At 37.3% G+C, this 15,397-nt stretch overlaps 1 protein-coding gene across 1 annotated transcript; it reads right to left on the bottom strand.

Annotated features, from left to right (window-relative positions):
• Positions 1-347: 347 nt before the first annotated feature.
• Positions 348-3,010, bottom strand: cryba2a (crystallin, beta A2a). Its single transcript, XM_079840637.1, has 4 exons — positions 2,830-3,010; positions 1,424-1,565; positions 1,019-1,161; positions 348-915 (listed from the first exon to the last, which is right to left on the bottom strand). The coding sequence occupies exons 1-4, from the start codon at positions 2,988-2,990 to the stop codon at positions 768-770; spliced, it is 594 nt and encodes a 197-aa protein (XP_079696763.1). The 5' UTR covers positions 2,991-3,010; the 3' UTR covers positions 348-767.
• Positions 3,011-15,397: the final 12,387 nt, after the last annotated feature.

Genomic DNA, 15,397 nt, shown 5'->3' with positions numbered 1-15,397 from the left:
CTCCTTAATTCTTCTTTATTTTCATATTTAGCTTAATTAGATGAAAATCCAATGGAAATGTCTGTGAAGTTTAGAAACGAAGAAAAAAACCTTGCCAGTAAATAGATCCCCAAATATGAATGCCTTGTTAGTCTCTTAAATGCTCTATGATGCGGTTAGAAGACATCAGCACCGTGGACAGCTCTCGACGAATTACTTATTCTCAAAATATCATATCTTAAATTTTATCTGACCAAACAAGAGTTTTAAACCAGCTTTCATGTCATGTTCAAATAACCAAAGCTGAATCATCATAATAAATACACGTTTTGAGCAGCAAAAGACAATATCTCACAACACACTAGAAACACTGACAGCCATCATCTCGTGCTTTTGTTTATTGAAAATAAAATACAATCCGACAAGAACAATATACATTCTATGTCTGACATTAAGAAAAAAAAAAGAATAAATAAATTAAATTAAAAATCTGTTCTAATCTAATCTGAATCAAAGAGCTCTGTTAACAATATGTTAAATCTTTATAAGTACAAAGGCTCGGGTAGCCTTATAAGCTGTATTCCATCTTGATTTGTTATAAAATAATTACACTCCAGATTTTAACGACCTAACTTTCAATTTTCTGGCACGGGTTTGATAAGTTAAAGGAATGGCGACAAGCACACTCTTTTTTTCTGGAGTTTAAAAAGCGTTTATTTGCCTACTTCGTCTCATATCATGCTGTCACTTTATTCACAGTAGCCAATGGGAGAAGAGTGGGGGCGGAGTTAGTGCTGAATTCTGCGCATTGATTGGATCTGGTTGCTGTGGGCCTGGGTGCCGAACTCATTATAGTTCCTGTATTCTCCCTGACGTCTGTCTCTCTCAAAGATATACTGGTATCCACGGTAACCTGGAAACTGGTAGCCCACCCAGCTGCCGTAAAATGAAGAAGAACATATTATTGTTGAGATAAATCTGTGTGCAGAGAGAATAATACAAACATAACTTATAGATAGGCTAATGGAGGATGACTTACGCTCCAGAGTTGACTTTTATAGAAGGAACCTCCTTATTGCACCAGCCCATGGCTTGAAGAGAAGGATAGTCATCGCACATCTCAAACTTGCGTCCCATCATGTCCTGACACTCATACAGGGTAATTTTACTATCACTGTGGTTCTGGTGGTGAAAGAGGATGAATAAAGTATATTTTGAAAGGTTTGTATTTCAAATGCAAGATATCATTTTTAAAAAATGTAATTATGTGCACATTGCATTTCAGCTGGTAGATTTTAAGCTTATTTTGTTTATATCATACAATGCCTTTATCAATATTAATATTGATAAAACTATTGGTTTTGTGATATTTCACAAACAAATTTGATTTGTGCTAAAAAAATGAAATGGAAATAAATGAGACAGTTAAATGCATATAACTCACAGCGCATTTGATGGGTCTGAAGGAAAGCATGTGCTCAGTGCGGTAGCTGCTGTTTCCGCTCCAGGCCTGATAGCAGGGATAATCTCCTTTCTCCAGGATGAACTGCTGGCCCTGATACTCTGGGTACTCATAACCCACCCAGCTGCAAACATTAGGATTAATGTTTATATTATCTCCCACAAAAAAAATGTGCAGTAAAATTTTATAATTGCAATTAATCGCATCTAACACACACACACATAAATATATACAAACTTTTGTTAGATATAGATATATATACAAACTTTGTTAGATGCGATTAGTTGCATTTAATCACACTAATATATATATAATACTATATATATATAGTGCTTTCAAATCTATTAATCACACTTAATCAATTTGATATTAATTGATTAATTGCAATTATTTTCTAACCGTGAATTACTATGTATATATTAACAAACTAATAGCGATTGTGTGTGTGTGTGTGTGTGTGTGTGTGTGTGTGTGTGTGTGTGTTGTGTGTGTGTGTGTGTGTGTGTGTGTGTGTGTGTGTGTGTGTGTGTGTGTTTGTGTGTATATATATATATAACAAAATTTTGTTAGATGCGATTAATTGCATTTAATCGCACTAACATATATATAGTGCGGTCAAATCGATTAATCACGATTAATCGATTTCATTGCACTTATTTTCTAATTATGAATTACTATGTATATATCAACAAACTAATAGCGATTGTGTGTGTGTGTGTGTGTGTGTGTGTGTGTGTGTGTGTGTGTGTGTGTGTGTGTGTGTGTGTGTGTGTGTGTGTATTAGTTTGTTGATATATACATAGTAATTCATAATTAGAAAATAAGTGCAATTAAATCGATTAATCGTGATTAATCGATTTGACCGCACTATATATATGTTAGTGCGATTAAATGCAATTAATCGCATCTAACAAAATGTTGTTATATATATATATATATACACACAAACACACACACACACACACACACACACACACACACACACACACACACACACACACACACACACACACACACACACACACACACACACACAATCGCGATTAGTTTGTTAATATATACATAGTAATTGTGTGTGTATATATATATATATATATATATATATATATATATATATATATATATATATATATATATATATATATATATATATATATATACATACATACATACACTTAATATATTTACAAACTTGATTGCTCGCAAAGTTGTTTTAACCCAGCAATTGGGTTGTTTTAAGCAAACATTTAACCCAACCGCTGGGTTAAAACAACCCATTCACTGGGTAAAGACAACCCGATTGCAAGTTTCAACCCAACTTGGGTTGTTTTTAACCCAGCATTTTTTAGAGTGCACATGCAAGACATGTAAAAGGAAAAATCACTTACGGGCCATTGTACACCTTGAAAGAGCGGATCTTTTGGAAATCCCTGTCCAGAATGTTCGGACACTCCAGCATGAACTCACAGCGCTTGCCCTGGAAGTTCTCCTCTTCCCACACAGTGATCCTCCACTGCCCCCTCTGCTCCATCTGCTCTCGCTGATTCATGATGGCCGCCTGTCTGCTCTCTCCAGCTACCGGCAACATTAAGGGATAAGGTTAACAATAAAACACCACCTGCCCTCACCTGACAGATCACAAGCACTACTATCAACAACAATTCAGGCCTAATCTATGACCTCAGGCCATTACTGTTAACATCAAGTTGTCAAAAGCAATAATGTGAGACGTGCATTCTTGTTTTAGGTCACTTTAGAATAAACACATTTTGTTCCATTAGGCCATTTTGGTGAAGCTGCGTCAAGAGAAAGGTGTCTATATCAGACATGATATTCACAAACTGATGCCTATCTGCACTAAAAGTTTGCAATCATAGATAATAGGGGCCTCATGAATCCAGCGATGGCTGAAATGTCTCAGTTCCAACATTGCTTTGAAAATTCATTTAGCAACCACCAGAAATGGGTGACTTTTCAGTCCATTGAAAGATTCACAAAGGCCTCTATTCCCCATCATTCATGAAGATCCATGATGATTGTGTCCAGTCAGAACGATTGAGCATCAGTTTATCCATTTTCACAGTTAAATCCGCTTTCATGAAGCTAGTTATGATGTTGATTTTGGCAGCATGACGGCGACCCATACTCACATGCTGTTGTGGGAGAGATTTGGCGTAATAAACGTTGGGGGTCGGTCCAATGCGGGGTGTTTATATAGCCGCTGTCACTGCAGTTACTGCAGAATGTGCAGAGGGACTGCTAGCTCAGCAACATGTGTCAAAAGAGAGCTTAAGTCCTGTTATTGTCTAACAGGGGGCTTCAATTTCTGACTCATCAAAAAAAACAAGGCCCATCCATACAGTTAAACCTTATTGTAGATTCATGGAGTCCCGTTAAAGAGATAGTTTACAGGGAAATGAAAATTCTCTCATCATTTACTGCTCATTTAATACTTGAAAAAGCACACACAGCGATCATGATGGTAATCCATACGACCCCAGTGGATGAATCAATGATGTGAAACAATAGGTGTCTATATAATTTAACTTTTTTAATTTATAAATAATTGCAATACTGTCATACAAGCCTTCATGAGACCTTCATAAGTGTGTTCTGAAGCTCGCAAAAAAAATGCTGTGTAGTTTTTCAGTCGTTGACCGAGAAACACCCAATTACTTTCATTATATGGACTCACAATGATTTTTTTCCCCCAAAAAAATCTTCATTTGTGTTTATCTGAAACAAAGAAAGTGATATCAGGTATGGCATCAGGGTGAGTAAATGATGAGAGAATTTCCATTTTTGGTTGATCTATCCCTTTAAGAAATGGTAAAACAGCAGTGCGAAAGGAAGCTTTTATTTTTCCATTTAGCTTCTTGTCATTTGCTCATGTGTTTAGGGCAATCTGCAAATAAAGATATCAACCAAGCAGTCGTCAAGCTAAAATATATTTACAGCAACCGTATTAGTGGCATCTCGTTTTAATGCTGTTGTTTATTACAGTGGACGATCAATCCATGATTTGGTCTCCTCTCAGAGTTTCAGGAACATGATGCACTATTGTGAGAGTCCAAACAAAAGGTATTGTTGGTCTATGGCCCTCATCTTTTATGGAGGTACAGTCATTGTACCACCTAGAGATGAACCCTGCGTTTCTTTTTTCTTCAAGCACATTCTAGCATAGTGAAACATAATGGGAACTTGCTAAACGCTCTTGTTAAAAACAAGCTTGTCAAGCACTTAAAAAGTACTGTTCTGAGAGAGCACAGCAATTCACTCTAAATTGAAAAAAGCGAAGCATAAAATGCTTAATATTCTTTGTATTGTCATCAATTTATAATGCAATGAATTATATTGTTTAGCATAGCACCATTTGTCTTCTGCTATTATTTTATTTAATATCTGTTATATTAGTGTTTCTTTAACTTTATGTCCTGGGGGAGTTAGTTTTTATTTTTAATTATTACTTATATATCACAATATGTGACCAAGTGTCTTGGAAACTTTTGAAATGCCTTTTGTATATATAGTAGGTTTTGTTTTACATCTATCTCAGACCTAGGCATTCAGTCATATGAAAATCTAAGGAGAGAAACCTTTTTGATATTTTTTTGTGAAGATGATTTATATCAAATATAGCTATCCCACTGCATTACCACAACAACAAGGACCCTACTATTTTTCATTATTATTTTCAAAAACTCTACTGTACTTGGTTACCAAGAAGACATCACTCTCAATAAAATCCATGCTTGAGATGAAATATGAGATGTGATGTGTAAAGAACAAAAACAAGGTTAATATCTCTTGATAGCAGAATATGTTTAATGTGTGTCATTTCCAAACAAGCTGTATGTGTTTTTCCAAATATACAAGTATGACAATTATTTAACCATGTTTAGGTTACATGAAATGGAGCTCTGACCCATTTTGTTCCCAAAAAAAAACTATCACTACCATTATTTTCATAACAAAATGCTACTGAAGGGGAATTTTCTTATAGTAACAAATAAAAATAATTTTAAAAATGACATTATTAATGACAAAAACGAGAGTTTTCTTCTGTAATGCATATATTGGCCATTGCTATGACATAACAGTAATTCAGTACACTGGGTGCAGGACCAAAAGTGGCCATAGTTGAAAAAACTCCAATTCATTATTACATTTTTTTTTTAAAATAATAATAATTTTAACGGGTCTCATTTAAATCAGCAGGTTCTCCTCCACTCAAGTTTTTCACCACTATACCAAAAAACTTTTTTTTTTTAAATATACAATTATAATGACTAACCAGACAGGGAGGGTTATAACACTACTAATCAAAGTCTTATTACTGAAGCAGTTGACATTGTGCAAAATGGGACAATGTATATTTGTTTTTAGAAAAAGCATACTATATATACTGATTTGGGTAACTCTTTACAATAAGGTTCATTAGGTTAACTTGAACTACTAATGAACTGCACTTTTAAAGCATTTATTTATCTTTGTTAATGTTAATTTCAACATTTGCATTATTATAATGCATTATTAAAATCTTTACAACATTAGTTAATGCACTGTGAACTAACATGAATAAACCATGAACAGCTCTATTTTTATTAACTAACGTTAACAAAGATGAACTAATGCTGAACAGAGGTGTTGTTCGTCGTTAGTTAATGTTAACTAATGCATTAACAAATGTTATCTAATACAACCTTATTCTAATAACATTGTGATCATCAAAAACTCAAATGTATGTTTGCTCATGGATTATGTACTTGTAGAAATAAGTGAGAGGTGTTTGTGTGCTTCTATTGGTGTGAGACAGAGGAGTTGGCGAACTCAGTCAAGGCCGCAGGCTAATCACATCTCTGCTTGCATCACTACAGCATTCATTTCACAGTAAAATTAGTCCATTTACATCACAGGCCAGCTTACTCTCTCACACACACAGATAACCATTCAAAGTAGTTCAGTGAGTCAGCCAGTTCTTTATGAACCAGATTAAGATAGTTAGGGCTCTGTAACAATGTCTGAATCCGAAATTGCCCCCTAAAGCCTCATCCACTATTCCCTACGTTAGTCCACTAATATAGTTCACTTGAAGGAGTGAATGAAAACGAGTGTGTGAAGTCGGACAGCCGTTGTGTGTACATCGGCTGCACACTTGTTATCGCGGTGCAATGTGAGTGTACTACTCAATAACGTCCACTATGGTTTCGGACACCACTACAAATGACTGTCCTCTCAAATAATGCCCTATTTGAGGGTATAGGGGGCGATTTCGGATTCAGCCATTGTGTGGTAAAATGATTAGTATAGTAGAGCATGAACTGTACATAAACACTCTCTTATTACCGTTGTTTTACCATGAGAATCATTCACTTCACCCACCGAGGCTGACACATGTAGCTTGAATGTATTATATGGAGCTCAGTGTTCCAGCAGGACCATCACCTGCTTCTCACTTCCCCAGTCATTCAGCCATTACACAGAACAAACAGGTAGTGTTTACACATCTGCCCCCACTCCTGCTGTCTGCGTGCTACACCCTATACCTGTGTGTGTGATGAATGTTTATTAGTGTGTATCTCATTCCGTGTGTGAACGACAGGGTCAGATAGTATGCAAGCGCTGTGTGTGTGTGCCTCTTTCATAAATCCATCTGTTCCATGGTAACACTCTTCGTCCCCTGTTCTTTCTGCGTCTCTGTGAGATGGCATTAGCATCTCCATGTTGTCAGGTAGGCTCTGGAAAACAAGAGCTGTCTGGATGACGCACATCTCCAGGGCTGTTAACCGGTCACCTGTCCTTGGAACTATACTCGGTGAAGTTTACACACACCTTGAATATAATATCCTCCATACAGACACGCAGCACAACAGTTACACCAATTTCACTGCCAAATTTCTCATTTGCATTCATTTTAAAGATTCTATCTCTTATGTAAATGCAACAGACAAAGAAGTTGCAGTATGGATATGTTTACTGGAATGGGGAAAATAGAACAGAAAAAAAATTATTATAAAATATCAATGAAATTAAATGTATTCATTGTTTTTCTCTATGTACATATGCAATTTGTAACCTTACATATGCAAAATAACCTTCTCCAAAATGTAGTTTCTGTTTTATGACTGTTGGTTTTTAGGATTTCCTCATAAATGGTGACAAAACTAGTGCCTTTTTCTGCTGGTAGTACAAAGCTGAGGGCAAAAACCACCTGCCACATGTTCACTGCCACCATGGAAACTAATCCTGCTCTGTGTGTGAAAAACAGGCCCTGACAGCTCAGACTCAGACATCTGCAACACCAACAAATATGCTGTGACTCTCACTCTTTCTGTGTCGATTCCGTCTAGTGTGTTTTTTGTTTGTTTGTTTGTTTGCTTGTGTGTGTTTCTGTCACATGCATGGAAGTACGGTTGTGTGTGTATGTGTGTAAATACTTGTAATATAATATATTATGCATTATATTACTTGTAATCATAACTCGTAAAATAGGCTACTCATTTATTTTTTAATTTAAAATTTTTACTTAATAGCTTTTCATTAAAATCACGAACCCCGGTCTGGGAAACCCTGGCATAAAGTAGGCCTAATATTTAATGCATTTCATGTTATTGATAACAAAGAATGCTAAATATTTTCTTTGTCTTTGAATTTTTATATCAATATTTTCCTATTCAAATCAATATGATAAACGAGTTAGGTAAAAAAAAGTAATCTAAAAGTAATCCTATTACCTTAATGGGGTTACTGTAATTCACCAAAAAAATATTGTCGTTCCAAACCCGTAAGACTTTAGTGTATATTAGGAACACAAATGACGGTTTAAAATGAAATCTGAGAGCTTTCTGTCCCTCCATTGACAGTCCACGCAAATACCACTTTGTCGCTTCAAAAAGTTTATAAAGAGATCGTAAAACGAATCCAAATGAATCGAGCGGTTTAGTCCAAATTTTCTGAAGAGACTTGGTCGCTTTATATGATGAGCATATTGAATTAGGCTTTTATTCACATATAAACATTCATCAGCGAACATAAACAGATGCTCGACCGTAAAGGCTTGATGTGTGAGAAGAGAACAAGCCTCATTGGTTCTCGCATGTCAAGCAAACACAAGCTTCCATTTACCATATCTGATGTTCATTGATATATGTTTATATGTGAATAAAAGCCTAAATGAAATCTGTCCATCATATAAAGCGGAATTGTCTCTTATTCTCTTCTCGTGAAATCAATGGAGGGGACAGAAATCTCTCAGATTTCATTTAAAATATCGTTGTTTGTGTTTCAAAGATGAACAAAAGTCTAATGGGTTTAGAACGACAGACTGGAGTAACATAATTAATGACAGAATTAAAGGGGTGATGAACTGAGAAATCAACTTTCACTTGAGCTTTTAATATATAAAAGGTTGTGGTAATGTAAGAATATCATGTAAGTTTCAGAGCTGAAAACTTCCTTGTTAGTCAAAGAAAAGCTTTTATTGACACCAGGCCCAGAAAACAAGAGCTCTCAGAATATGCGGATCTCTTACGTAATAGGACCTAGACGCCGCCTCTACAGATAAATATGCTTCTGTAGCCTGCCCACCGACTCGTGTGCTAAGGATCGTCCCTGCACATGCTTCCTTCTGAACACACACTTATGTGAGTAGGCTAAAACATGTTTTTTTATATGTGTTAGTTTTGCAAATCTATTGATTACATACCTTAGCACGCTGTCACAGGGTGGAGAAGGTGTTATTGAATTGGTTCACTCGTGATCGGACTTGTAATGTTATGGGCCAGGTGCGAGTGTGTGTGTCTCCGCGTCCGTGTGAGTGTGTGTGTCCGCGCGACGAGTGAGTGTGTGTGTCCGCGCGAGTGAGTGAGTGAGTGTGAGTGCGTGTGTGTGTGTCCGCGCGAGTGAGTGTGTGTGTGTGTCCGCAAGAGTGTGTGTGTGTGTGTGTGTGATTTAATCATTGTGTTTGTTTGATATTTTGATATTCAGAGTCCTCTGAGCATTTCCCCCAGACTATTCCTGGGACAGACAGCTGAAGATCATAAAATATGCAAATCTTATCCAATCCTAGCCGTGGGCGTTTACTTCCAAGTCTTCAGTGCGGCACGCCCATCAAATAAGTGTTTTTCAGAGAGCCTCAAAACCAAGGCAGAAAATAGCCTATTACTTATTCATTATGATGTTTTTGAATGTAAAAAACACACAAACTTCATAAGTTGACCTCAGACAACAGTATACATTTTTTTTAAAAAGCCAGTTCATGACCCCTTAAAATGTTTTGGGTGAACCAATATTTTATATGTAATGGGTTATGTTGCTAACTTTTTGTCATGTAATTTGGAATCAGTAACCAACTACAATTACAGCACTGTATACAGTGAGGAAAATAAGTATTTGAACACACTGCTATTTTGCAAGTTCTCCCACTTAGAAATCATGGAGGGGTCTGAAATTGTCATCGTAGGTGCATGTCCACTGTGAGAGACATAATCTATAAAAAAAAAATATCCAGAACCTTGATATGCTTCTTACAGAGCCACTCCTTGGTTATCCTGGCTCTGTGCTTCGGGTCATTGTCATGTTGGAAGACCCAGCCTCGACCCATCTTCCCTAACTGAGGGAAGGAGGTTGTTCCCCAAAATCTCGCAATACATGGCCCCGGTCATCCTCTCCTTAATACAGTGCAGTCGCCCTGTCCCATGTGCAGAAAAACACCCCCAAAGCATGATGCTACCACCCCCATTCATGGTGTTGTTGGGATGGTACTCATCATTCTTCGTCCTCCAAACACATTTAGTGGAATTATGACCAAAAAGTTCTATTTTGGTCTCATCTGACCACATGACTTTCTCCCATGACTCCTCTGGATCATCCAAATGGTCATTGGCAAACTTAAGACGGGCCTGGACATGTGCTAGTTTAAGCAGGGGAACCTTCCGTGCCATGCATGATTTCAAACCATGACGTCTTAGTGTATTACCTACAGTAACCTTGGAAACGGTGGTCCCAGCTCTTTTCAGGTCATTGACCAGCTCCTCCCTTGTAGTTCTGGGCTGATTTCTCACCTTTCTTAGGATCATTGAGACCCCACGAGGTGAGATCTTGCATGGAGCCCCAGTCCGAGGGAGATTGACAGTCATGTTTAGCTTCTTCCATTTTCTAATGATTGCTCCAACAGTGGACATTTTTTCACCAAGCTGCTTGGCAATTTCCCCATTGCCCTTTCCAGCCTTGTGGAGGTGTACAATTTTGTCTCTAGTGTCTTTGGACAGCTCTTTGGTCTTGGCCATGTTAGTAGTTGGGAGTTACTGATTGTATGGGGTGGACAGGTGTCTTTATGCAGCTAACGACCTCAAACAGGTGCATCTAATTTAGGATAATAAATGGAGTGGAGGTGGACATTTTAAAGGCAGACTAACAGGTCTTTGAGGGTCAGAATTCTAGCTGATAGACAGGTGTTCAAATACTTATTTGCAGCTGTATCATACAAATAAATAGTTAAAAAAACATTTTTTTTTTATAGATTATGTCTCTCACAGTGGACATGCACCTACGATGACAATTTCAGACTCCTCCATGATTTCTAAGTGGGAGAACTTGCAAAATAGCAGGGTGTTCAAATACTTATTTTCCTCACTGTATATATATGAAGAGTTCAGATAGCCTGACGTCGTCATACTCAATTCTAGTCAGAATATGAGTCTGATACTGCTCCGTTGGGCTGTGATTATGGGGCGTGTTTCAACCGAACCAGGAAAGATCTCAATTGGATAGACCTACAACCAATCAGAGCAACGGAGCGACGCATAACGTTATTTGTCAAATGTCAACAGAACTCAACTGCACTGTGTTGCCATGTCCGCGGGTTGAAGCGACCCCAATTATGTGATATACAAACCCATGAATGCGATTTTTAGCTGCCAGCCCTGCCAAAATAACACATATTTTACCCCTCAAATGCCTTTTTTTCCCGAAGACCCCCCCTGGAAAGCTATTGGGCTTGTTTTTGGCTAGTTTTGAGGAATGTTAGCAATTGGGTTTTGTTGTAAAAACTTGGCAACCCTGTCTGCACGCACGCTGGAATAAGTAGCCTAACATTAGAAGAAAAACATGTAAACGATCTTTGCCGGTGTTGTAAAAAAAAGAATTTAAGGATACACAGAGTACTTACCAACACGATCATCATTTTTGAGAGAAATAGTAAAGGTGAATGCATATACGAACAAGTTCTCCGTTTAGGATTAGAACAAATTCAACCCAAGCGGCTTTTGATGACGTGGTTGATTACGTTAATGTTGATCATTTGTCCATCATCATCTAAAGCCCGCCCTGACAATTTCATTGGTCCGAACAGTTTCTGTTCGGGGATAATTACTTCTCTACCGATCAATTCCAGACCGAACTGCCCGAGTAAAAATTTTGTGGGCGGGGCTAAGTTCGGCTGGCATCCAGGCTAGAGTTCAGATGCAAAAGCCTCTAAAAGCCACTTTGGTCAAAAATGAGATAATGATAGCCCTGCTGAGTGAATGCTCTCCGCATATAGTATACTTTCATAAAATACTTTCACTTCAAACCCACTAAATCCCAGCCTCAGCCCATTCAGATGTACCGATACGGAAGAAACCTATACATAGAAGCCTGACAAAAATGCTTATTTTTAAGAAAAATGTCAGACGGACTTAGAGGCTTTTGCATCTGAAGTCTTCTTATATATATATATATATATATATATATATATATATATATATATATGTCTGTGTGTGTGTGTGTGTGTGTGTGTGTCACTCACACACTAACGTTCAAAAATGAATTTTTTCTTCAAAAATAATACTTTTATTGCAGCATGATGCATTAAATTGATCAAAAGTGGCAGACATTCATGATGACATTCATAAAGATATTTATAATGTTACAAAAGATTTATATTTCAAATAAATTCTGTTCTATCGAACTCTATATTTATCAAAGAATATTCCACAACAATCGTAAGCAGCACAACCATTTTCAACATTGATGTGAAATGTTTCTTAAGCACCAAATCAGCATATTAGAATAATGTCTGGAGGATCACGTGGCACTGAAGACTGCAGAAATGGCTGCTGAAAATTCAGATTCAGAATTCAAATTGAGAATGTTTTAAGACTGTTTAGAGCAGTATAGAGCTTACTGTATATGTGTGTGCATGTTCATGTTTGTATGTAGGTGTGTTTAGGTTTGTTTGCCAGAGAGAGTAAACAAACATCTCAGACAAAAGACTCTTCCAAATTGCTCCAGGCATATTGTATGAATGTTGACCTCAATCTTTCTCAGTTTAATTGCTGATATTGAAGATACTTCCATGACCAATCACAGGCTGTGAAGCAGCCTGAAGGCACTTGCATATTTCATTAGCGGTATTGTAATGGTCTTTGGCTGAAACACATGGCCCCTGGAGTCTCTTTAGTCGCAGTATAGCCCTCAGCATCATCACAGCAGAACACAAAATTCTGATCTAATAACAGCCCTCAGATTTCACATCTGCTACAAACGACGGTTCTCTTTCAGCTAAACCGCTTATGTTTTATTAGTAGTCTTGAGTAGTCTGTGAGCTTTGTAGTAGCAACAGATGTGAAATTAAAACAATGTGCCTCACACTATAACAGTTCATATAATGCATCTGTATGGTAAATAAAGACAAATACATCAGGGGTGTGCTATAATGATGCACTGCTAACCAAACAACAGCCACAGATGTTGAATGGCTTTATGTGTGTTATCCAGAAGAGTTGGTTTAGTAATGGTAATTTATTTGAATGAATTTGACTTGAGAGATATGGAGGCCAGGGTGACTCAATGTGAGCCTGTGTGAAACAGCCAGGAGCAGATGGTCAGGCTGATGGAGGGAAGAAAGAGTCCAGGCTCCTCTAGTTAATGTTTTACCTGTTACCTATTAGTGCAGATTACCCATTACCCCTTCTGCACATCAAACTCTCCACTGACTTCTAGATTTCCATAGCAATCATATGCTTCCACAGTTACCAGGCTGGCGTACGTGTGATAACTCAACATACAAACACTGTAGAGTTAAGAACTTTATTTTGCCATTACATCACTGCAGCATATGCAAGAAGTTCACGCATTTAAAACCATGGCACAGAAGAGAGGAAGTGGAGCGCTCAACAAACATTGTCGGATAACAGGTGGCATTGTAAATCATGACTATTTCAGAAGACAGATGATCAATTGTGGCTCATTAATTTTTTTTCTACAAATCTCACATTTATGAGGTTTTGGGTTCTTATTTTCCATTCAAAAACTATTCCAAACAAAAGAGCATAGCAGTTATTTTTTGCTTCTAATCCAAAAATGGTCACAGGAGTCTGGCACCGAAGAAGTTCTGCACTTGCTTAACGCGAGCCGAACGAACAAAACTGTATCCACATGTATTGTGCGTGTGGCTCAACGTAAAGCAAGTGCAGTTGTATCCATCGAAGGCGCACTGTGATAAACTCCAGAAACTACCGTCAAAAATCCATTCATCTCATTTTTCAGGCGTGTTCCCTGCCGTTTACCTGCAAGTAAGAAAAGATAGATAAGTAAAACAGTTCAACTGGATATTCTCGCATTACCATATATTCATGTTATATTCAATACACTGATATAATGTTACAATAAAAAATTTGTTTCCATCCAGACACAATTCCTACTTGAGTTTTAGTTTCGGCTAGGATTTCTTAGCAGTAATTACGTTTAACTGGTTGAAAATGCAATTCATTTTCCACTGCATGATGGATAACACTTTACAATAAGGTCTCTTTGTTAACATCAATTGATATATTAACTAACAGTGAGTAGAACCTTTGTTACAGTATTTATTAATCTTTGCTAATGTTAGTTAATAAAAATCCAGCTGTTCATTGTTTGTTCATGTTAGTTCACAGTGTAACTAATGTTAACAGATATAATCTGATTTTAATGATGTAGTAGTAAATGTTGAAATTAACTAACTACAGTAAAATATTAATAAATACAGAAGTCATAGTTCATGTTAACTAATGAAACCTTATTTTTAGTAAAGTGTTACCTTTCATTTAACTTTACTAAACGTTTTCAGATTGTATTTATTTCTTGTCTTTTACGATGCATGTTCCCTGCCCTTACTAAGCTACAGCATTTTAATAGATGTTTACTTTGATATTAAATTCGAATTAATAAGTAAAAAACATTCTGCAGAATAGTTTAATATAAGGGGGGAAATGCGTTTTCCCTAATGCATTTATCTACGGTTTGAGAAAATCCCTTTAAGATTTGTTAAGTTTTACCTGTCAGGCTCACCTCTGTAGTTTCATATCCATGTTGTTCTGATGGGGGGCCTCAGTCGACATGCTCGTTTCCGTACCTGCGGGTCCTGTGAATCAGCCTGGCCAGTGTCGGGTTTTTATAGTCGACAAAAAATCATGCCCCCTCTCCTTTTCCCGCAGCTGTAAAGGTGCTGATCTCTCCACGCACCTGTCGCACTTTAGACAGGTCTACTGTTGACCGAGGGGCGGGGTTTGATGGTCCTGCTGAAGTGTGGTTTGGGCCTCCAAGGCTTTAGATGCAAATTTCCTTTTACTTCTCCGATCTAAGATCTGATATACCGATATTTTAAACGGATCATCCGTGGTCGTAAGCGGTAGACGTTTTTGACTCGTTCAGTCACAGACTCATTACAAATAAGATGACACGGAAGGACTTGCTCTGTTTCATGCAGGGCGGGTTTGATTTGCACAAAATTTACATGACACTTGCAAATGTCTCTTTTTTCCTGATTCAGATCAGACGCTGAAAAAAATAGTAACACAATTGACGTCCACTACTACTTTTTATAGCTCTATGTGCAGCGAAAGCTCAAAACTGAATAGCAGAAGTGTCTGAAAAATCTGTTTCACTTCTGAGTCGGTTATAGCATCACATGTGAGTTATTGTCCATTAGGCCTA

Source organism: Gobio gobio (genome assembly GCF_949357685.1).
Source record: "Gobio gobio genome assembly, chromosome: 17".
Taxonomy (NCBI): Eukaryota; Metazoa; Chordata; class Actinopteri; order Cypriniformes; family Gobionidae; genus Gobio; species Gobio gobio.
Note: the sequence above shows the minus strand (reverse complement) of the source record. Positions and strands in the feature narration are given on the sequence as shown.

Coding starts and splice junctions, on each gene's coding strand:
- cryba2a (XM_079840637.1), bottom strand. CDS start 2,990: ATGAATCAGCGAGAGCAGATGGAGCAGAGGGGGCAGTGGAGGATCACT. Junction 1,566..2,829: donor TTCAAGGTGTACAATGGCCC/GTAAGTGATTTT, acceptor TAATGTTTGCAG/CTGGGTGGGTTATGAGTACC. Junction 1,162..1,423: donor TCAGACCCATCAAATGCGCT/GTGAGTTATATG, acceptor TTTCACCACCAG/AACCACAGTGATAGTAAAAT.